The sequence below is a fragment of the Bombina bombina genome, chromosome 5 (assembly GCF_027579735.1).
Source record: "Bombina bombina isolate aBomBom1 chromosome 5, aBomBom1.pri, whole genome shotgun sequence".
Lineage (NCBI taxonomy): Eukaryota > Metazoa > Chordata > Amphibia > Anura > Bombinatoridae > Bombina > Bombina bombina.
This window is the reverse complement of record NC_069503.1, coordinates 482,082,328-482,104,608: the sequence shown is the minus strand read 5'-3', so window position 1 is coordinate 482,104,608 and position 22,281 is coordinate 482,082,328. Positions and strand designations below refer to the sequence as shown.

The 22,281-nt window shown below is 41.1% G+C and overlaps 1 protein-coding gene across 3 annotated transcripts in view; it reads left to right on the top strand.

The window, feature by feature from the left end:
- The window catches only part of LOC128660494 (uncharacterized), a 143,053-nt gene that overhangs the window by 44,970 nt on the left and 75,802 nt on the right, over window positions 1–22,281 (top strand). For all 3 annotated transcript variants that reach the window (XM_053714381.1, XM_053714382.1, XM_053714383.1), the window contains 2 exons: window positions 12,495–12,530; window positions 18,842–18,949. In XM_053714381.1, coding sequence (XP_053570356.1) covers window positions 12,495–12,530; window positions 18,842–18,949 — 144 coding nt within the window. The remainder of the gene's footprint in view (window positions 1–12,494; window positions 12,531–18,841; window positions 18,950–22,281) is intronic.

Genomic DNA, 22,281 nt, shown 5'->3' with positions numbered 1-22,281 from the left:
CTCTGATGCATCTGTAGAAGAAATTCACGATCAGTTTGAGCAAACGGCTTTATTTGTGGTGCAGTAGTTGAAATAACTGGCATCAAGTCCTCACTTTCAAGTAGTCTTGCAAGCCTGTTTTTTTTCTGGTCAGATTGCAAAGAATATGAACAAAAAAATTAAGCTCTGATAAAAGCTAAAGACATAAAAAACAATAAAAAAATTATGCAATATAAACAAACATTGCTCACTCTCAAAATTACTTATATCTAAAATCTTAAAAATATCACCATATAACATGATTAAATGAGCAGCCAAAGCTAAATGCACCCAATACTCTTCTAAGAATCTAATACTAGTGTTTACTATTTGATTGTGAATGTCCATGTTTAATCTGATCACGTGACCTATAACCAATCACAATCCATCAAAAACCTGCTATGTCTGTAGGTCTATAGCATTGAATGAGATATTTTCACCTCTTATAGAAGTATTGGGTTATTACAATGTGTAATTATTTGGCCACATATAAAAGTTTTGTTTCACTAATTATTATTACTCTTGTATTTCGTCTAAGATAAGGGAAAAGATCACCTATATTGTATCTCTGTGCTCCGTTTTTTAAATTGCACTTGATCTTTATAAGGACTCAGATTCCTCTCGCTGACCAGGAAGCGTTCCATGCACATTTCAGTTACTTGTAGGATCCTATCTATCAATGCTGCAATTTTTAAAACTGCAATCGCTTCTCATGAGCATTACAGACTTCCAATAATCTTTGGTGTATGCCGGGGGGGAAGCAATTCTTTTTATACAGTTGTATTTGTCAGTTCAAGTCCACCGCGGCTTTCTAACCATACTGTTCTGTCCGTTGCTAGCAGCAGCCAATTACCATCGTGTTTCAGCTCTGTTCAAGACTTTTTTTGATGGACTGTGATTGGTTGTTATAGATCACGTGATCAGATTAAACACAATCAAATAGTGGACACTAGTATTGTATTCTTAGCGTATCAGTGCTTTCCTTTGGCTGCTCATTTAATCATTTGTATGTGATTATTTTTTAGATTTAAGTAATTTTGAGTGTGCACACTCTTAGTTTATATTGTATAATTTAATAATTTTTATGTCTAGCTTTTATTAGCGCTCACTTTTTTTTGTTAATATAATTTGTTGTTACTATCTATACAGGAGATAGTGTAGTTTGATATATCCATTTAGAAGTAACTGCAATATATTCTCACATTCCTAAGAATCCATGCGGCGACCAGACAGCTTCCTTGGATGGCAGATTAAACCTTTTCGAAAAACCTTGTAAAAGTTGGTTCAGGATCTTTGTGTGCTAAATATAATTTTCCAAGGGTACAGAGAAGACTTTTGTTTAACAACTTCCTCAAGAAAGATTCCTCCTGTCTCATGTTCTGCGAGATCCTTTAAAGGCCAGAGATGGCTTGTGTAAAGGACTTGGAAACTATAGGAGAAAATAGGGACTTCAGCCTATTTCTAATTATAAAGGGACACTCAAGTCAAAATAAAGGTTCATGATTTAGTTAGGGCAGCAGTTTTTCTAATGACACAGTGATTCCACGGATTATCATAATTTCTGTTGCGAATATCACTCCTGGCCAGCAGGAGGAGGCAAAGAGCACCACAACAAAGCTGTTAAATATTACTCCCTTACCCACAAACCCCAGTCATTCTCTTTGTCTGTACAAGGAGGTGGTAAAGTTTTAAGGTGTCTGAAGATTCTTCAATAAAGAGTTAATTTTTAAAAGCAGAGCAGGTTGTTCTGTTTTTTTTCTGGGGTCTAGCTGTGTTCCACATAAGTCTCTTCAGTAGAGCTGTGGTGGCTTTTGAGCATTTGGAAACTGGTGGGGTTTTTCATTCTCACTGTGCCTTCCATGTCTTGTGCTGCCCTATCCTGAATGCCTGATTAGGATTAGTCAGACTTTAATTTTTTCCACAGGTCTATGGGGGGGGGGAGCTTTCCCATATCTGTGTACTGCCCTGCTGCCGGGCAGATTGGTCTCAGGTAAGTGCCTGTTTATTATTTCTCTTAAGTGTATCCAGTCCACGGATCATCCATTACTTGTGGGATATTCTCCTTCCCAACAGGAAGTTGCAAGAGGATCACCCACAGCAGAGCTGCTATATAGCTCCTCCCCTCACTGCCATACCCAGTCATTCTCTTGCAACTCTCAACTGAGATGGAGGTCGTAAGAGGACTGTGGTGTTTTATACTTAGTTTATTTCTTCAATCAAAAGTTTATTTTTAAATGGTACCGGAGTGTACTGTTTATCTCAGGCAGTATTTAGAAGAAGAATCTGCCTGCGTTTTCTATGATCTTAGCAGAAGTAACTAAGATCCTTTGCTGTTCTCACATATTCTGAGGAGTGAGGTAACTTCAGAGAGGGAATAGCGTGCAGGTTTTCCTGCAATAAGGTATGTGCAGTTATGTTTTTCTAGGGCTGGAATTTGCTAAAAAATGCTGCTGATACCGAACTAATGTAAGTAAAGCCTTAAATGCAGTGATAGCTACTGTATCAGGCTTATTAATAGAGATGCATACTCTTATAAAAATGTAATATAAAACGTTTGCTGGCATGTTTAATCGTTTTTATATGTATTTGGTGATAAAACTTATTGGGGCCTAGTTTTTTTCCACATGGCTGGCTTGAATTTGGCCTAGAAACAGTTTCCTTAGGCTTTCCACTGTTGTAATATGAGTGGGAGGGGCCTATTTTGCCGTTTTTTTGCACAGCAAAAATTACAGACACAGACATCCATCTTCTTCCTGCATGATCCAGGACATCTCTGGAGGGCTCAAAAGGCTTCAAAGTCGTTTTTGAGGGAGGTAAAAAGCCACAGTAGAGCTGTGGCAGTTGTGACTGTTTGAAAAAAAGAGGAAAGCCTTAAATGCAGTGATAGCGACTGGTATCAGGCTTATTAATAGAGATACATACTCTTATAAAAGTGTATTTTAAAACGTTTGCTGGCATGTTTAATCGTTTTTTACATATGTTTGGTGATAAAACTTATTGGGGCCTAGTTTTTTCCACATGGCTGGCTTGAATTTTGCCTAGAAACAGTTCCCTGAGGCTTCCCACTGTTGTAATATGAGTGGGAGGGGCCTATTTTGGCTTTTTTTTTGCACAGCAAAAATTACAGACACAGACATCCAGCTTCTTCCTGCATGATCCAGGACTTCTCTGAAGGGCTCAAAAGGCTTCAAAAGTCGTATTGAGGGAGGTAAAAAGCCACAGTGGAGCTGAGGCAGTTGTTGTGACTGTTTAAAAAACGTTTTTGTCATTTTTTATTCCGTTTTTGGTATTAAGGGGTTAATCATCCATTTGCAAGTGGGTGCAATGCTCTGCTAACTTATTACATACACTGTAAAAATTTCGTTAGTGTAACTGCATTTTTTCACTGTTATTTCACAATTTGGGAAAATTTGTGTTTCTTAAAGGCGCAGTAACGTTTTTTTATATTGCTTGTAAACTTGTTTTAAAGTGTTTTCCAAGCTTGCTAGTCTCATTGCTAGTCTGTTTAAACATGTCTGACACAGAGGAACCTACTTGTTCATTATGTTTGAAAGCCATGGTGGAGCCCCATAGGAGAATGTGTACTAAATGTATTGATTTCACCTTAAACAGTAAAGATCAGTCTTTATCTATAAAAGAATTATCACCAGAGGGTTCTGTCGAGGGGCAAGTTATGCCGACTAACTCTCCCCACGTGTCAGACCCTTCGTCTCTCGCTCAGGGGACGCACGCTAATATGGCGCCAATTACATCAGGGACGCCCATAGCGATTACCTTGCAGGACATGGCTGCAATCATGAATAATACCCTGTCAGAGGTATTATCTAGATTGCCTGAATTAAGAGGCAAGCGCGATAGCTCTGGGGTTAGGAGAGATACAGAGCGCGCAAATGCTGTTAGAGCCATGTCTGATACTGTGTCACAGTATGCAGAACATGAGGACGGAGAGCTTCAGTCTGTGGGTGACATCTCTGACTCGGGGAAACCTGATTCAGAGATTTCTCATTTTAAATTTAAGCTTGAGAACCTCCGTGTATTGCTTGGGGAGGTATTAGCTGCTCTGAATGACTGTAACACAGTTGCAATTCCAGAGAAATTGTGTAGGCTGGATAGATACTATGCAGTGCCGGTGTGTACTGACGTTTTTCCTATACCTAAAAGGCTTACAGAAATTATTAGCAAGGAGTGGGATAGACCCGGTGTGCCCTTTTCCCCACCTCCTATATTTAGAAAAATGTTTCCAATAGACGCCACTACACAGGACTTATGGCAGACGGTCCCTAAGGTGGAGGGAGCAGTTTCTACTTTAGCAAAGCGTACCACTATCCCTGTTGAGGACAGTTGTGCTTTTTCAGATCCAATGGATAAAAAATTGGAGGGTTACCTTAAGAAAATGTTTATTCAACAAGGTTTTATTTTACAGCCCCTTGCATGCATTGCGCCTGTCACTGCTGCGGCGGCATTCTGGTTTGAGGCCCTGGAAGAGGCCATCCAGATAGCTCCATTGAATGAAATTATTGACAAGCTTAGAACGCTTAAACTAGCTAACTCATTTGTTTCTGATGCCATTGTTCATTTGACTAAACTAACGGCTAAGAATTCCGGATTCGCCATCCAGGCGCGTAGGGCGCTATGGCTTAAATCCTGGTCAGCTGACGTGACTTCAAAGTCTAAATTACTCAACATTCCTTTCAAGGGGCAGACCTTATTCGGGCCTGGCTTGAAGGAAATTATTGCTGACATTACTGGAGGCAAGGGTCATACCCTTCCTCAGGACAGGGCCAAATCAAAGGCCAAACAGTCTAATTTTCGTGCCTTTCGAAATTTCAAGGCAGGAGCAGCATCAACTTCCTCCGCTTCAAAACAAGAGGGAACTGTTGCTCATTCCAGACAGGCCTGGAAACCTAACCAGTCCTGGAACAAGGGCAAGCAGGCCAGAAAGCCTGCTGCTGCCCCCAAGACAGCATGAAGGAACGGCCCCCTATCCGGAAACGGATCTAGTGGGGGGCAGACTTTCTCTCTTCGCCCAGGCGTGGGCAAGAGATGTTCAGGATCCCTGGGCGTTGATCATATCTCAGGGATATCTTCTGGACTTCAAAGCTTCTCCTCCACAAGGAGATTTCATCTTTCAAGGTTATCATCAAACCAGATAAAGAAAGGCATTCCTAAGCTGTGTGCAAGACCTCCTAGTAATGGGAGTGATCCATCCAGTTCCACAGACGGAACAAGGACAGGGATTTTATTCAAATCTGTGGTTCCCAAGAAAGAGGGAACCTTCAGACCAATCTTGGATCTAAAGATCTTAAACAAATTCCTCAGAGTTCCATCATTCAAAATGGAAACTATTCGGACCATCCTACCCATGATCCAAGAGGGTCAGTACATGACCACAGTGGACTTAAAGGATGCCTACCTTCACATACTGATTCGCAAAGATCATCATCGGTTCCTAAGGTTTGCCTTTCTAGACAGGCATTACCAATTTGTAGCTCTTCCCTTCGGGTTGGCCACTGCCCCGAGAATTTTTACAAAGGTTCTGGGCTCACTTCTGGCGGTTCTAAGACCGCGAGGCATAGCGGTGGCTCCGTATCTAGAAGACATCCTGATACAGGCGTCAAGCTTTCAAATTGCCAAGTCTCATACAGAGAGAGTTCTGGCATTTCTGAGGTCGCATGGGTGGAAAGTGAACGTGGAAAAGAGTTCTCTATCGCCACTCACAAGAGTCTCCTTCCTAGGGACTCTTATAGATTCTGTAGAGATGAAAATTTTCCTGACGGAGTCCAGGTTATCAAAACTTCTAAATGCTTGCCGTGTCCTTCATTCCATTCCACGCCCGTCAGTGGCTCAGTGCATGGAAGTAATCGGCTTAATGGTAGCGGCAATGGACATAGTGCCATTTGCGCGCCTGCATCTCAGACCGCTGCAATTATGCATGCTAAGTCAGTGGAATGGGGATTACTCAGATTTGTCCCCTCTACTAAATCTGGATCAAGAGACCAGAGATTCTCTTCTCTGGTGGCTTTCTCGGGTCCATCTGTCCAAGGGTATGACCTTTCACAGGCCAGATTGGACGATTGTAACAACAGATGCCAGCCTTCTAGGTTGGGCGCAGTCTGGAACTCCCTGAAGGCTCAGGGATCGTGGACTCGGGAGGAGAAACTCCTCCCAATAAATATTCTGGAGTTAAGAGCAATATTCAATGCTCTTCTAGCTTGGCCTCAGTTAGCAACACTGAGGTTCATCAGATTTCAGTTGGACAACATCACGACTGTGGCTTACATCAACCATCAAGGGGGAACCAGGAGTTCCCTAGCGATGTTAGAGGTCTCAAAGATAATTCGCTGGGCAGTGTCTCACTCTTGCCACCTGTCAGCGATCCACATCCCAGGCGTAGAGAACTGGGAGGCGGATTTTCTAAGTCAGACTTTTCATCCGGGGGAGTGGGAACTCCATCCGGAGGTGTTTGCTCAACTGGTCCATCGTTGGGGCAAACCAGAACTGGATCTCATGGCGTCTCGCCAGAACGCCAAGCTTCCTTGTTACGGATCCAGGTCCGGGGACCCGGGAGAATCGCTGATAGATGCTCTAGCAGCTCCTTGGTTCTTCAACCTGGCTTATGTGTTTCCACAGTTTCCTCTGCTTCCTCGACTGATTGCCAAAATCAAACAGGAGAGAGCATCTGTGATTCTGATAGCGCCTGCGTGGCCACGCAGGACCTGGTATGCAGACCTAGTGGACATGTCATCTCTTCCACCATGGACTCTGCCTCTGAGGCAGGACCTTCTAATACAAGGTCCTTTCAATCATCCAAATCTACTTTCTCTGAGACTGACTGCATGGAGATTGAACGCTTGATCCTATCAAAGCGTGGCTTCTCCGAGTCAGTCATTGATACCTTAATACAGGCTCGGAAGCCTGTCACCAGGAAAATCTACCATAAGATATGGCGTAAATATCTTTATTGGTGTGAATCCAAGAGTTACTCATGGAGTAAGGTTAGGATTCCTAGGATATTGTCCTTTCTCCAAGAGGGTTTGGACAAAGGCTTATCAGCTAGTTCTTTAAAAGGACAGATCTCTGCTCTGTCTATTCTTTTGCACAAGCGTCTGGCAGAAGTTCCAGACGTCCAGGCATTTTGTCAGGCTTTGGTTAGGATTAAGCCTGTGTTTAAAACTGTTGCTCCCCCGTGGAGCTTAAACTTGGTTCTTAAAGTTCTTCAGGGAGTTCCGTTTGAACCCCTTCATTCCATTGATATTAAACTTTTATCTTGGAAAGTTCTGTTTTTGATGGCTATTTCCTCGGCTCGGAGAGTCTCTGAGTTATCTGCCTTACATTGTGGTTCTCCTTATCTGATTTTTCATTCAGACAAGGTAGTTCTGCGTACCAAACCTGGGTTTTTACCTAAGGTGGTTTCTAACAGGAATATCAATCAAGAGATTGTTGTTCCATCATTGTGTCCTAATCCTTCTTCAAAGAAGGAACGTCTTTTGCATAATCTGGACGTAGTCCGTGCCTTGAAGTTTTACTTACAGGCTACTAAAGATTTTCGTCAAACATCTGCCCTGTTTGTCGTTTACTCTGGACAGAGGAGAGGTCAAAAAGCTTCGACAACCTCTCTCTCCTTTTGGCTTCAGAGCATAATACGCTTAGCCTATGAGACTGCTGGACAGCAGCCCCCTGAAAGGATTACAGCTCATTCTTCTAGAGCTGTGGCTTCCACCTGGGCCTTTAAAAATGAGGCCTCTGTTGAACAGATTTGCAAAGCTGCGACTTGGTCTTCGCTTCACACCTTTTCAGAATTTTACAAATTTGACACTTTTGCTTCTTCGGAGGCTGTTTTTGGGAGAAAGGTTCTACAGGCAGTGGTTCCTTCCGTTTAAGTTCCTGCCTTGTCCCTCCCATCATCCGTGTACTTTAGCTTTGGTATTGGTATCCCACAAGTAATGGATGATCCGTGGACTGGATACACTTAACAAGAGAAAACATAATTTATGCTTACCTGATAAATTTATTTCTCTTGTAGTGTATCCAGTCCACGGCCCGCCCTGTCCTTTTAAGGCAGGTCTAAATTTTAATTAAACTACAGTCACCATTGCACCCTATGGTTTCTCCTTTCTTGTCTTGTTTCGGTCGAATGACTGGATATGGCAGTGAGGGGAGGAGCTATATAGCAGCTCTGCTGTGGGTGATCCTCTTGCAACTTCCTGTTGGGAAGGAGAATATCCCACAAGTAATGGATGATCCGTGGACTGGATACACTACAAGAGAAATAAATTTATCAGGTAAGCATAAATTATGTTTTTTCTTTGCTGACAGAAGAAAAGTTTGACACTTTTTTTAGGAATTGGGACTGGAAACCTATGTGGGGTTTCCTTTTTTGGGCAGTATGTGGGCACTGTTAGACACTTTGGAGGAGAGGCTCTCAGTTTTGCAGCGGTGTTGCTGCGTGTGTTTTTTATACCTGCTTTTTTTCTAATATGTTATGGCGGCCCGTCTTTTTGTCACGCCCACGAATAGGAGGGGTGGTTTGCTGAGGCTGCAATTAAGTTGCGTGCCTTTCTGGAACTCTGTTGTGTTCCGATCTGTTGCTTGTGGCGTTGTCGGCTAAAACGCCTTGGGCTTTTCATTGTGCTGCAGGTCTTTTTTAGTCCGGATCGTTGGGGATGTTATCCGGTTTTCAGGAGGTTAGGTAGGCTCCCTGCCAGCAGGGTGTATTAAGGTTAAGAGGCTGCCTGGAGAGTTCAGTAGTTTTTGGTTTAGCAGTAAAAAAGTTGTCCTTTTTAAAAGTTAAAGGGCCAGTAACATTTTAAACTTTTGGGAAGCCAGTTTGATTTATTTTTGATAAGATGGATCAAAGGGCTTGCAAGATGTTACATGTAGCTTATGCCTTTACTCTAATGTGGAACCTCCAATCCCTTTTTTTTTTCCATCATGTATTGATAGGACATTACATTATATGGATAGACTTTTTGAATCTGAGCCATCATTAGCTAAGGCGGATGCTGCTCAGGGGTCTCCTGTCCAGGAATATGCTGCAGCTTTCTCTTCAAACTCCCATCCTTTAGTGTCTACTCATGATGTGTTTCATCTGTTACTCCAGTTGGGGTTTCCTTGCAGGTCATTGCTACTCAGCCTCTGCAGTAACTGATACCCTGGATGCTTTTCTTATGTTACAGGGGAAGCATAAAAAGGAGATATAAGGATTCAAGGGAGTAAGGTATCTTAATCAGGTTTGGCTATGTCGAATAGTTCCTCTCATAGATCTGAGGGGGAGGGTTCTTCTGTAACGTCTGAGGGGGAGATCTGAGACTCAGATAGTATTTTTCCTCCTTCTGATGCTGAAGTGGTAACTTTCAGGTTTAAACTTGAGCACCTCCGGGTGCTACTCAAGGAGGTTTTGGCTACCTTGGATGACTCTGATGCTATGGTTGTAGTCACTCCAAAGAAATCTAGCAAGCTGAACAAATATTTTGACATGACATAGGTAGCCAGATTATTCAGTGGGTGGAGGCTCACAACTGCTTTTTGTCTGCGATCCACATTCCAGGTGTGGACAATTGGGAAGTGGATTTTCTGAGCAGACAGACTTTTCATCCAGGGGAGTGGGAACTTTATCTGGAAGTGTTTTCCAGCTTGATTCTCAAGTGGGGACAGCCTGAGTTGGATCTCATGGCATCTTGCCAAAATGCCAAGCTTCTGAGGTATGGGTCGAGGTCAAGGGATCCTCGGGCTGTACTGATAAATGCTCTGGCAGTTCCTTGGGAGTTCAGTCTGGCATATGTGTTTGCTCTTTTTCCTCGGGTCATTGCTCGGATCAGATAGGAGAGGGCATCAGCGATTCTCATTGCGCCGACGTGGCCTCGCAGAATCTGGTATGCAGATTTGGTAGAGATGTCATCTCTTCCACCGTCGAGACTTTCGTTAAAGGAAGGACCTTCTACTTCAGGGGCCCTTCCTTCGTCCAAATCTCGTTTCTCTGAATCTGACTGCTTGGAGATTAAACGCTTGATATTATCTAAGCATGGGTTCTCTGAATCAGTTATTGAGACTATGATTCAGGCTCGTAAGCCTGTGACTAGAAAAATTTATTTTAAGTTATGGCGTAAATATCTATATTGGTGTGAATCCAAAGGTTATTCTTGGAGTAGAGTTAGGATTCCTAGGATTTTGTCTTTTCTCCAGCAGGGTCTGGAGAAGGGTTTATCTTGAAAGATCAAATTTCTGCTTTATCTATTGTGTTGCACAAGCGTCTGGCGGATGTGCCAGATGTTCAGTCTTTTTGTCAGGCCTTGGTTAGAATCCGCCCTTTGGTTAAGTTTGCTACTCCTTGGAGTCTTAATTTGGTTCTTAGAGTTATTTAACAAGCTCCAGTTGAGCCTATGCATTTTTTGGATATTAAAATGTTATGTTATCATAGAAGGTTCTTTGTTTTTGGTTATCTCTTCGGCTAGAAGAGTTTTGGAGATTTCAGCACTGCTGTGTGAATCTTCTTACCTTATTTTTCATTCTGATAAGGCGGTCCTGTGTACTGCCTTAGATTTCCTTCCCAAAGTGGTTTCGGATAGGAATATTAATCAAGAAATCATGGTTTCTTCTTTGTGTCCTAATCCTTCTCATAAGGAGCGCTTGTTGCGCAACCTGGATGTGGTTCATGCGTTGAAATAATATTTCGCCAGTCTTCTTCTTTGTTGCTTTTTCTGGGAAGCGCAAGGGTCAGAAAGCTACGGCTGCTTCTTTCTTTTTGGCTGAGGAGTGTTATTCGCCTGGACAGCAGTTTCCTGAGAAAATCACTGCTCATTCCACAAGGGCTGGCTGTTCTTCTTCTTGGGCCTTCAAAAATGAAGCAAAGATGTGCAAAGCTGCCACTTGGTCATCTTTACACACTTTTTCTAAATTTTATAAATTTGATACTTTTGCTTCGGCTGAGGCTTCTTTTGGGAGAAAGGTTCAAGCTGTAGTGCCTTCCATTTAGGTTAACTGTCTTGTCCCTCCCTTATCATCCGTGTCCTCTGGCTTGGGTATTGGTTCCCAACAGTAATTATCATGATCCGTGGACTCACCGTGTCATCAGAAAGAAAAAAGAATTTATGCTTACCTGATACATTTCTTTCTTTCTTGACACGGTGAGTCCACGGCCCGCCCTACATTTTTTTACGTTTTTATTTTTATATAAACCTCAGGCACCTCTGCACCTTATGTTACTTCCTTTCTCCTTTCGCTTTGGTCTAATGACTGGGGTTTGTGGGTAAGGGAGTGATATACAACAGCTTTGCTGTTGTGCTCTTTGCCTCCTCCTGCTGGCCAGGAGTGATATTCCCAACAGTAATTATGATGATCCGTGGACTCACCGTGGCAAGATATAAAATAAATTTATCAGGTAAGCATAAATTCTCTTTTTAAGACACTTTCCAATTTACTTCCATTATCAAATTTTGCAGTCTTTTTTTGTATACACACTTTCTGGGGTATACTGAGTATACATATACTAGTCTGTGATTTGCTGTTGTCTGTCACATAATACAAGAGGCCGGAAAATGGGAGAAAAAATAAATTTGTCAGAATAAAATTACTGCTCATTTGAAATTCAGAGTAAGTGCTATTACATCATTTTTTTATTATCTTCTTGTTAATTATGTAATTCTACTGCATTGAGTGGTCCTTTTAAGTCTTATAAATTGACCTGCCTTTACTAAAGGAAGAATAGTGCAAATTGTCTGCTATAAGACTTAAAAGATGTTTATTTCTTTTGAACATTTGGCAGCAGTATTTGTTTTGCACTTAAATCTATTTGGCGATATGTATTTGGGTAAATGGGAGGGATTTTAAAGGGATAATATACCCATTTTAATGATTCGGATAGAGCATGCAATTTTAAGCAACGTTCTCATTTACTCCTATTAATTTTTTTTGTTTTTTTGTTCCCTTCCTGCTTTTCCAAATAAAGATATCAATTAAAGCTTTGGAGCCGGTCCATTTTAGGTTCAGAACCTGGGTTGCCCTTGCTGATTGGATGGCTAAATGTAGCCAGGTTACTGAACCAAAATTAGGCCGGCTCCAAAGCTTTCATTCCTGGTTTTTAAAATAAAGATTCCAAGAAAACGAAGAAAAAGTAATAGGAGTAAATTAGAAAGTTGAATCATGAGAAAATATTTTGGTTTACTATCCCCTTAAGCTCTGGCATGTTGAGGTATTTTCACCTCCTATTCCTAGTAGTTCCAACATGTGTGATGTCTTGTGGACTAATTTATCAGGTAAACATACATTTTATTTTCTAGTTTGGTGTTGCTTTATGCAGTTGGGTACAAGATTTAAAAAGCCTGTATTAACCTTTGCACAAGCAAGATGTGATATGTAAATACTTTTACTGTGTGTGTATGTATGTATGTGTAGGTATGTTTGTGTATATATATTTACTGTAGAAATCGCACATAAATTAAAATCTTCATGAATAATCCTTTATTCTTTCATTCTAACAGATTGAGACAAAAAAGACAAGAGCTTTGGAATTTTTGGTATGTGAAAGTATTCTAGTTAATGTGAAGCATGATTTTTATTTTATCACTGTTGACAAATATCTAAAGCAAAAACACTGTTGTACATTAGGCACATCAGTGTATTGTTTTCTTTTTAAAGACACAATGAGTGTATCCTTGTGGGAATACGCCTCCTGGTCAGCAGGAGGAGGCAAAGAGCACCACAGCAGAGCTGTTATATACTGTAGCTCCTCCCTTCCCTCCCACTCCTGTCATTCTCTTTGCCTACGTTAGTGATAAGAGCTGGCAACGTGAGGTGTTGGTGTCTGATTCTTCAATCAAGAGGTTTTTTTTTATTTTCAAAATAGTGCCAGTGTGTGCTGTTTTGTCTAGGGTGTAGCCGTAGTCCATATCAGTCTCTACAGTAGAGCATTTGGTGGCTTTAGAGCAATGGGAACTGGTGGGACATAATTCTCACTGCGCCTCCTAATGTATTTCATGCTGCCCTATATCCTATAGTCTGAAGTGAAGATTACTCAGCACTTTTTCTCCACAGGTCGATGTGAGGGAGAGGACATCTCAAGCCTGTGAGGCTGCCTTGCTGCAGGCAGAAGTTCAAGGTAAGTGCTAGTTCAAGGTAAGTGCTAACTTTAATGTTTTCTGGGGACATAAAACCACTCAGAAGTAAAGTGAGCACTACATTACTGGAACAATCGCATAAACAAGGGCTAAGAAATAGGGCTCTTAATTGTAATGGGACAAGTAAACTCTACTAGATGGAGAGGACTATTGGCAGCTAGTTTTATGCAGACACTGACAGGAGTTAATTCAGTTTATGACTTGGAGGGTGTTTTTCACAGTTATACCGACCAATGTTGGTTCTGTTTTTTTGGTTATTATGTAAGGAGACCAATCTGAAAATTGGCTGCTAAGGAAAATGGTGCACAACGTTAATGTGGCGATACTCTAACACATCAGTCATTTGGTCCGAAAATGGTGTATGGGTCACTATTTTTTGGTCTGTAGAGCTACATGACATTCGGTAACCGGATCGTCCCCAATGTGTCTCTGAGGGTACAGTTTTATCTAGCTCCCGGTGGCCTATCTATGCATTAATTAATGGCGACCGGGAGATTATTTGCTACACGTCCAAGATGGGCGGAGTTACTAGTTTGCACCGTTTGGGGCTGGCTTTTTCTCTTCTCAGGGGCACAGTCATAAAAGTGCCAGGAGATGGAGCATTTTCACTACAACCACGAGGGGCGGAGCTATGTGTAGACTGTGTTTATTACGCTTTTCAACTCCATGTCGATATCGGGGGCAGAGCATCTAAACACAGCCCTAGTGTTTTTACTTTTTCATTGCGGGTTCAGATAGCACGCTATGAGAGTACAGTGTCAGACTGTTTTTATGTAAAGTAAATTTCACAGAAAATAAATTGTTAATATGCATATTTACATTTTTGAGCAGATGGGCATCTCAGCACAATTCGTATCTGCTGCAATTCTATTTGCCAATCCATTACAACCCTGCACGTTTAAAAAAAAAAAAAGTTACCGTTTGAAATTTAAAGACGAGGTAACGTTTTTTTTCTGTTTATTTTATTAACAATTTCAGCTGCTTATTGGTTAATTCAACCTTTGTGACTTAGGATGGAACATATGCACACAGTAGGACAGTTTCTTTTGAGATTTAAAGAGACAGTAACGTTTTTATGTGCAAATTTTAGACTTTCAGCTGTTTATTTGTTAATGTGACTTAGGATGGATCGAAAGCACACAACAATAAAGTTACTTTTTAGACTCAAAGAGACAGTAACATTTTTTGTGTGTGTAAATTTTATCCAAAAAAAAAGAGGATTTTATGTACCTACTCCCTCTACGGCGATTGCTGTTTAGGAGTCTCTTGACAAGGGTCAAGTTATGCCACAAATTTTTCCTATAGTGTCCCACAGTATTTTATGGCCCACATAAGTGCCCTGCGCTTCCTTTTACACTCCTTGGCTAAACAAACTACTATTTCTATTGAGGATAGTTGTGCTTTCAAAGACCCTATGGATAAGAAGCTGGAGGGTCTTCTTAAAAATCTGTTTACCAGGGTTTCCTATCGCGACCGACTGCATGCATTGTTACGGATCACTAGTGCGGCAGTTTATTGGTTTGTTGTTCTTGCGGAGTCTAAGGCTGAGACTTCTTTGGAAGAGAGATTCATGATCAGATTAAAGCTTTTAAATTACATCATTCTTTTATTACTAATGCTTCTCTGCAGCTTACTAAATTGGCTGCTAAGAGTTGTTGTTTTTTTTTTTTTTTCTTTAGCCCGTGTATGGCCTTATGGTTAAAGTTTGGTCTGCGGACGTGTCATCTAAAACTTCTGGCTATTCCTTACAAGGGGAAGACTCTGTTTGGACCTGGCTTGAAAGAAAATTATTTCTGACATCACGGGAGGCAAGGGTCATCTCCTTACAAGAACCAAGCAGAAAGGTTGACAAAGTAATTTCGTTTCTTTCGAATTTCAAGGGAAACCCTTTTCTCTATTTCCTCTAAACAGGAATGAAACTATTCGTAATCCAAGTCAACTGGAGACCCAAACAATTGTGGAACCCAAAGTAAACAATCCAAGAAACCTGCTGCGGCTTCAAGTCAGCATGAAGGGTTTGCCCCCGATCCTGGAACCGCGATCTGGTTGGGGGCAGACTTCCTTCTTCATTCAGGCTTGGGTACGAGATTTTCAGGATCCCTGGGCTATAGAAATAGTGAAATAGAAATAGTGTCTCAGGGATACCTACTGGAGTTAAAAAAAATCTTTCCCTGAGGAAGATTTCTTGTTTCAAGATTATCTGCAGCCCAAATAAAAATTAGAGGCGTTTTTTACATTATTTAAGAGTACTTTCTCCATGGGAGTTATTTGTCCCGTTCTGATACGGGAACAGGGACTGGGTTTTTATTCAAATCCTGTTGAAGTTCCCAAAAAGGAGGGAACCTTCAGGCCTATGTTAGACCTCCAGAGTCTGAACAAGTCTCTGAGTTCCATCTTTCAAGATGGAAACTATCGTATCGTCTTTCATTGATCCTGGAGGGTCAATTTATGACGACAGTGGGTCTAAAAAGGATGTATATTTTCATGTCCTATCCACAGAGATCATCGCAAGTTCCCCGAGGTTTGGCCTTTCTGGACAAACATTTTCAGTTTGTGGCTCTTCCTTTCGGTCTGGCCACAGCACCCAGAATTTTCACAAAGGTTCTGAGGTCTCCTGCTGGCGGTTCTAAGACCGCGTGGTATTGTGCTGGCGCCTTATCTAGACGATATTCTAATCCAGGTTGTCATTTTTATCAGAAAACAAGGTCCTATTCCCGACACTTGTGCTATACTTCCTGAGAACTCACGGGTGGAAGGTATATCTGGTAAAGAGTTAATTCTGCAGACAAGAGTATCCTTCTTTTGAACTCTAATCGACTCTATATCCCTGAGAATTTTTCTGACAGAGGTCAGAAAGTCAAACATTCTGCATACATGTCAAGCCCTTCAGTCACTCCTCGGTCATCAGTGGCTCTGTGCATGGAGGTAATCTGATGCTGGTGGTTGAAATGGAATCATTCCGTTTGATCGGTTTCGCCTCAGGCTTCTGCAGTTAAGCATGCCAGACAGTGGGAATGGAGATTATACGGATTGTTCTCCTCTAATAGTTCTAGACCAGGAGACGAGGGATTTTCTTCTATGGTGTCTCTGGACTCATATCCCAGGGGGACATGCTTTCAGCAGACCTTCATGGGTGATTGTGACAACGGACGCCAGCCTTTTAAGATGGGGAGCAGTCTGGGGCTCTTTAAGGGCTCAGGGTGTATGGACTCAAGAGTCTCTCCTTCCCATCGACATCCTAGAGCTGAGGGCGATTTTCAATGCTCTTCGGGCCTGGCCTCAGTTGGCTTCGGCCCAATTCATCCGATTCCAGTCGGACAACATAACGACAGTGGCTTACATCAATCATCAGGGAGGAACAAGGAGTTCCTTAGTGATGACAGAAGTAGCAAGGATAATCCAATGGGTGGAGGGCCCATTCTTGCCATCTGTCAGCAATCCACATCCCAGGGTGGACAACTGGGAGGCAAGGTTTTTCTGAGCAGGCAGACCTTTTATCCGGTAGAGTGGGGACTCCATCCGGAAATATTCTCCAACCTGATTAATCAAATGGGTCGGCCAGAGTTGGATTTCATGGCTTTTCGTCAGAATGCCAAGCTCCCGAGATACGGGTCCAGGGACCCCCAGGCCGAGCTGATAAATACCTTGGCAGTTCCTTGGTCCTTCAGCCTAACATATCTCTTTCCCCCCGTTTTGCTCTTCCCCAAGTTATTGCTCGAATCAAACAGGAGAAGGCATCAGTGATCTTCCTCGCGCCGCAGGATCTGGTATGCTGATCTGGTGGATAGGTCATTTCTACCACCTTAGAAACTTCCATTGGGGCAGGACCTTCTCATTTAGGGACCTTCCTTCACTTGAATCTAGTGGCTCTGAAGCTGACTGCTTGGAGATTAAATGCTTGTTTCTTTGATTCGGTCATAGATTCCTTCATTCAGGCACGTTAACCTGTAACTAGAAAGAGTTACTATAAAGATATGGCGTAAATATTTTTATTGGTGTGAATCCAATGACTACTCCTGGAGTAGGGTTATGATTCCTAGGATTTTGTCTTTTCTCCAAGAAGGATTGGATGAGGGTTTCTCAGCGAGTTCCCTAAGGGGTCAGATATCTGCCCTATCTATTTTGTTGCAAAAGCGTCTGGCAAATGTCCCAGATGTTCAAGACTTTTGTCAGGCTTTGATTAGAATCGGGCCTGTGTTTAAACCATTTGCTCCTCCATGGAGTTTGACTTTAGTTCTTAAGGTTCTTCAAGAGGTTCCGTGTGTGCCTATGCATTCCATAGATATTAAATTGTTATCTTGGAAAGTTTTATTTCTTGTTACCATTTCTTCTGCTCGAAGAGTGTCTGAGCTTTGGCATCACATTATAATTCGCCTTACCTTATTTTTCATTCGGATAAGGTGGTGTTGCGTGCTAAACTTAGTTTTCTTCCTAAGGTTGTTCCAGACAAGAATATCAATCAGGAGATTGTTGTTCATCCTCCTTGTGTCCTAATCCTTCTTCTCAGAAGGAGCGTCTTCTGCACAATTTGTACATGGTCCGTGCTTTAAAAATTTTACTTACAAGTGCCTAAGGACTTTTGTCAGTAGTTTTTCCTTGTTTTGTCATTTTTTTCTGGAAAACGTACGTGTCAGAAAGCTACGGCCCACCTCTTCTTTTTGGCTGAGGAGTATCATCCGTTTTGCATATGAGACTGCTGGACAGCAGCCTCCTGAAAAAATTACGGCTCATTTCACTAGGGCTGTTGGTTTTTCATGGGCATTCAAAAATGAGCTTCTGTAGAACAGATTTTGCAAGGCTGCAACTTGGTCTTCTCTTCACACTTTTTCTAAATTTTTCAAATTTGATACTTTTTGCTGAGGCTGTTTTTGGGAGAAAGGTTCTTCATGCAGTGGTGCCTTCCGTTTAGGTTCCCTGTCTTGTCCCTCCCTTTTCATCCGTGTACTCTAGCTTTGGTATTGTATCCCACAAGTAAGGATGAAATCCGTGGACTCATTGTGTCTTTAAAAATAAAATAATATTTATGCTTTACCTGATAAATTTGTTTATTTTTAGACACGATGGATCTAAGGCCCGCCCTGTTCTCTGAGACAGGTTATTAATATTTTGTAGACTTCAGGACCACCTCTGCACCTTGGCTTTTACTTTCTCTCCTAACTTCGGTCGAATGACTGGAGTGGGAGGGAAGGGAGGAGCTATATAACAGCTCTGCTGTGGTGCTCTTTGTTTCCTGCTGACCAGGAGGCGTAATCCTACAAGGATGAAATCCGTGGACTCATCGTGTCTAAAAAGAAACAAATTTATCAGTTAAGCATACATTTTCTTTTTACTTATTTGAAAAATATGCTATTGTTAAATCACCTTGCATTAAACAGTATTTTAAAATTCAAATTACAGTCTTAAAGGTTTACTTTGTGTTTCTTTTTTTAGATGGCACTACATTTTATAGTTTTATATCTTGAAACACACAATTATGGTAATGACCAGTTCCTACTTAAAGGGCCATTATAGTTGAAAAATTACATGCTCTTATTCTTTAGATCTGCTACACTGTATAGCCATCATAAAACGGATAATCGGTTAAATCTTGTTTTGTCATGTTTATCAGAAATAGTTGGCTTTTCTTCAACAAAAAAATGTTGTTGGATCCTCTGTTTATATACCTAATAATAATTGCAAAAGGTTTACTACACTGTTCTATTTCTTAACAGGAAACATTAGATATTGAGTCAGAGTCTGAATCAGCTACTGTAACAAAACTAACCCAGAAACTGACAACACTTTTGAAAGAACATGAAGTTAAGGCTAAACAGGAGACAGTAAGTACATAAGTTGTGGTCAGACTATTCCATAAATGTCACACGTGGTTTAGTGCAATACATTTTGCCCTGCATTGTTAAAGGAGTAGTTAAGGTGTAGCATTACTTCATTGTTAGATAAACATTGCAGTATACTGTTAAGGTTATTGTTTATGCAGTCCTTCACTGAATCTGCAGGAGAAAGTAGTTTATTGACTGTTAATATATTCATGAAAAAAAAAGACCTTAAGTAAGGGGAGGCTTTAGGGGGGTAAGTACATATATGCATGGGGGCGCAAAAGGTGTTTTTACTACCTATTTTCTTAAATTACTTGAGCAGTAACCTTAACAGTACGCTGCAGTGTTTGTAAAGCATTGCGATACATGCATTGAGTCAGAATATACTATTAAATCTTTCTATAATTTACAAGTTTCTCGTAATTTTTCTTCGTTCTCTTGCTATCTTTATTTTAAAAAGCAGGAATCTAAAAGCTTAGGAGTTGGCCCAGTTTAGATTCAGCACCCTAGATAGCGCTTGCTTATTGGTGACTAGTACTACATTTAGCCACCAATAGGCAAGTGCAACCCAGGTTCTGAACCAAAAATGCTTTACATTCCTGCTTTTTAAATAAAGAGAACAAAGAAAAATTGATAATAGGAATACATGTGAAAATTGCTTAAAATTGCCTGCTTCTATCTGAATTTTGAAAGAAAAAAATTTAGGTTTAGTATCCCTTTTAAGAAGTATTTACAATGGAAAACAAAGTGTAAAGGTTACCACAATATTATAATCGCCTGTAAAAAAAAACTCTTTAATAAAGTGAAATGTAAACTTTAATCAATTAAAGGCCAGTATCAAATAATGATCTTAAAAACAGGGACACTTAAATAAGCATCTTTTCTCTTGTTAAGTGTATCCAGTCCCACGGGTCATCCATTACTTGTGGGATATATTCTCCTTCCCAACAGGAAGTTGCAAGAGGATCACCCACAGCAGAGCTGTTATATAGCTCCTCCCCTAACTGCCATATCCAGTCATTCTCTTGCAACTCAACAAAGATGGAGGTAGTAAGAGGAGAGTGGTGTATTATAGTTAGTTTTTTTTTTTCTTCAATCAAAAGTATATTTTTAAATTGGTACCGGAGTGTACTATTTCATCTCAGGCAGTATTAGAAGAAGAATCTTGCCTGCGTTTTCTATGATCTTAGCAGAAGTAACGAAGATCACACTGCCGTTCTCACATATGTCTGAGGGGTGAGGTAACTTCAGAGGGGGAATGGCGTGCAGGTTATCCTGCAATAAGGTATGTGCAGTTAAATTTTTTTCTAGGGATGGAATTTGCTAGAAAATGCTGCTGATACCGGATTAATGTACGTTAAGCCTAAATACAGTGATTTAATAGCGACTGGTATCAGGCTTATTACCAGAGATACATACTCTTATAAAAGTGCAATATAAACGTTTGCTGGCATGTTTAATCGTTTTTTTTATATATGCTTGGTGATAAAACTTATTGGGGCCTAGTTTTTTTCCCACATGGCTGGCTTGATTTTTGCCTAGAATCAGTTTCCTGAGGCTTTCCACTGTTGTAATATGAGTGGGAGGGGCCTATTTTAGCGCTTTTTTGCGTAGCTAAAATTACAGACATTCAGTTTGCCTCAGCAGTTCCCTGCATGATATAGGACATCTCTGAAGGGCTAAAAAGGCTTCAAAAGTCGTGTTTGAGGAAGGTAACAGCCACAGGAGAGCTGTGGCAGTTGTTGTGACTTTTTTTAAAAACCTTTTCTCCAACATAGGTGTGTCCGGTCCACGGCGTCATCCTTACTTGTGGGATATTCTCCTCCCCAACAGGAAATGGCAAAGAGCCCAGCAAAGCTGGTCACATGATCCCTCATAGGCTCCGCCTTCCCCAGTCATTCTCTTTGCGTTGCACAGGCAACATCCTCCACGAGATGGCTTAGAGTTTTTTGGTGTTTAAATGTAGTTTTTAATCTTCAATCAAGGAGTTTGTTATTTTAAAATAGTGCTGGTATGTACTATTTACTCTGAAACAGAAAAGAGATGAAGATTTCTGTTTGTAAGAGGAAAATTATTTTAGCAACCGTTACTAAAATCGATGGCTGTTTCCACACAGGACTGTTGAGAGGAATTAACTTCAGTTGGGGGAAACAGTGAGCAGACTTTTGCTGCTTGAGGTATGACACATTTCTAACAAGACTTGGTAATGCTGGAAGCTGTCATTTTCCCTATGGGATCCGGTAAGCCATTTTTATTAAATAAGAATAAAGGCTTCACAAGGGCTTTAAAGACTGGTAGACATTTTTTCTGGGCTAAAACGATTTGATTTATAAGCATTTTTAATAGTTTATAGCTTTGAGGGAGTTATTTTATTCTTGGGAATTATGTTAAAGAAACGGCAGGCACTGTATTGGACACCTTTTTCTTTGGGGGCCTCTCTAATCATAGGCAGAGCCTCATTTTCGCGCCACTAATGCGCAGTTGTTTTTGGGAAGCAAGGCATGCAGATGCATGTGTGAGGAGCTCAGATACATAGAAAAAGCTTACTGAAGGCGTCATTTGGTATCGTATTCCCCTCTGGGCTTGGTTGGGTCTCAGCAAAGCAGATACCAGGGACTGTATAGGGGTTATATATAAAAACGGCTCCGGTTCCGTTATTTTATGAGTTAAAGCTTTCAAATTTGGTGTGCAAATACTTTTAAGGCTTTAAGACTCTGTGGTGAAATTTTGGTGAATTTTGAACAATTCCTTCATACTTAACATATTCAGTATAAAGTGTGTTCAGTTTAAAATTTAAAGTGACAGTAACGGTTTTATTTTAAAACGTTTTTTTGTACTTTGTTATCAAGTTTATGCCTGTTTAACATGTCTGAACTAGCGTGGTCCACGCTAAAAATGGGAGTGATTCATCCGGTTCCATTAGGAGAACAAGGATGGGATTCTACTCCAATCTGTTCATAGTTCCCAAAAAAGAGGGAACATTCAGACCAATCTTAGATCTCAAGATCCTAAACAAGTTTCTCAAGGTTCCATCGTTCAAAATGGAAACCATTCGGACAATTCTTCTACCATCCAGGAAGGTCAATTCATGACCACGGTGGATTTAAAGGATGCGTATCTACATATTCCTATCCATAAGGAACATCATCGGTTCCTAAGGTTCGCCTTTCTGGACAAGCATTACCAGTTTGTGGCACTTCCATTCGGATTAGCCACTGCTCCAAGAATTTTCACAAAGGTACTAGGGTCCCTTCTAGCAGTGCTAAGACCAAGGGGCATTGCAGTAGTACCTTACTTGGACGACATACTGATTCAAGCGTCGTCTCTACCACAAG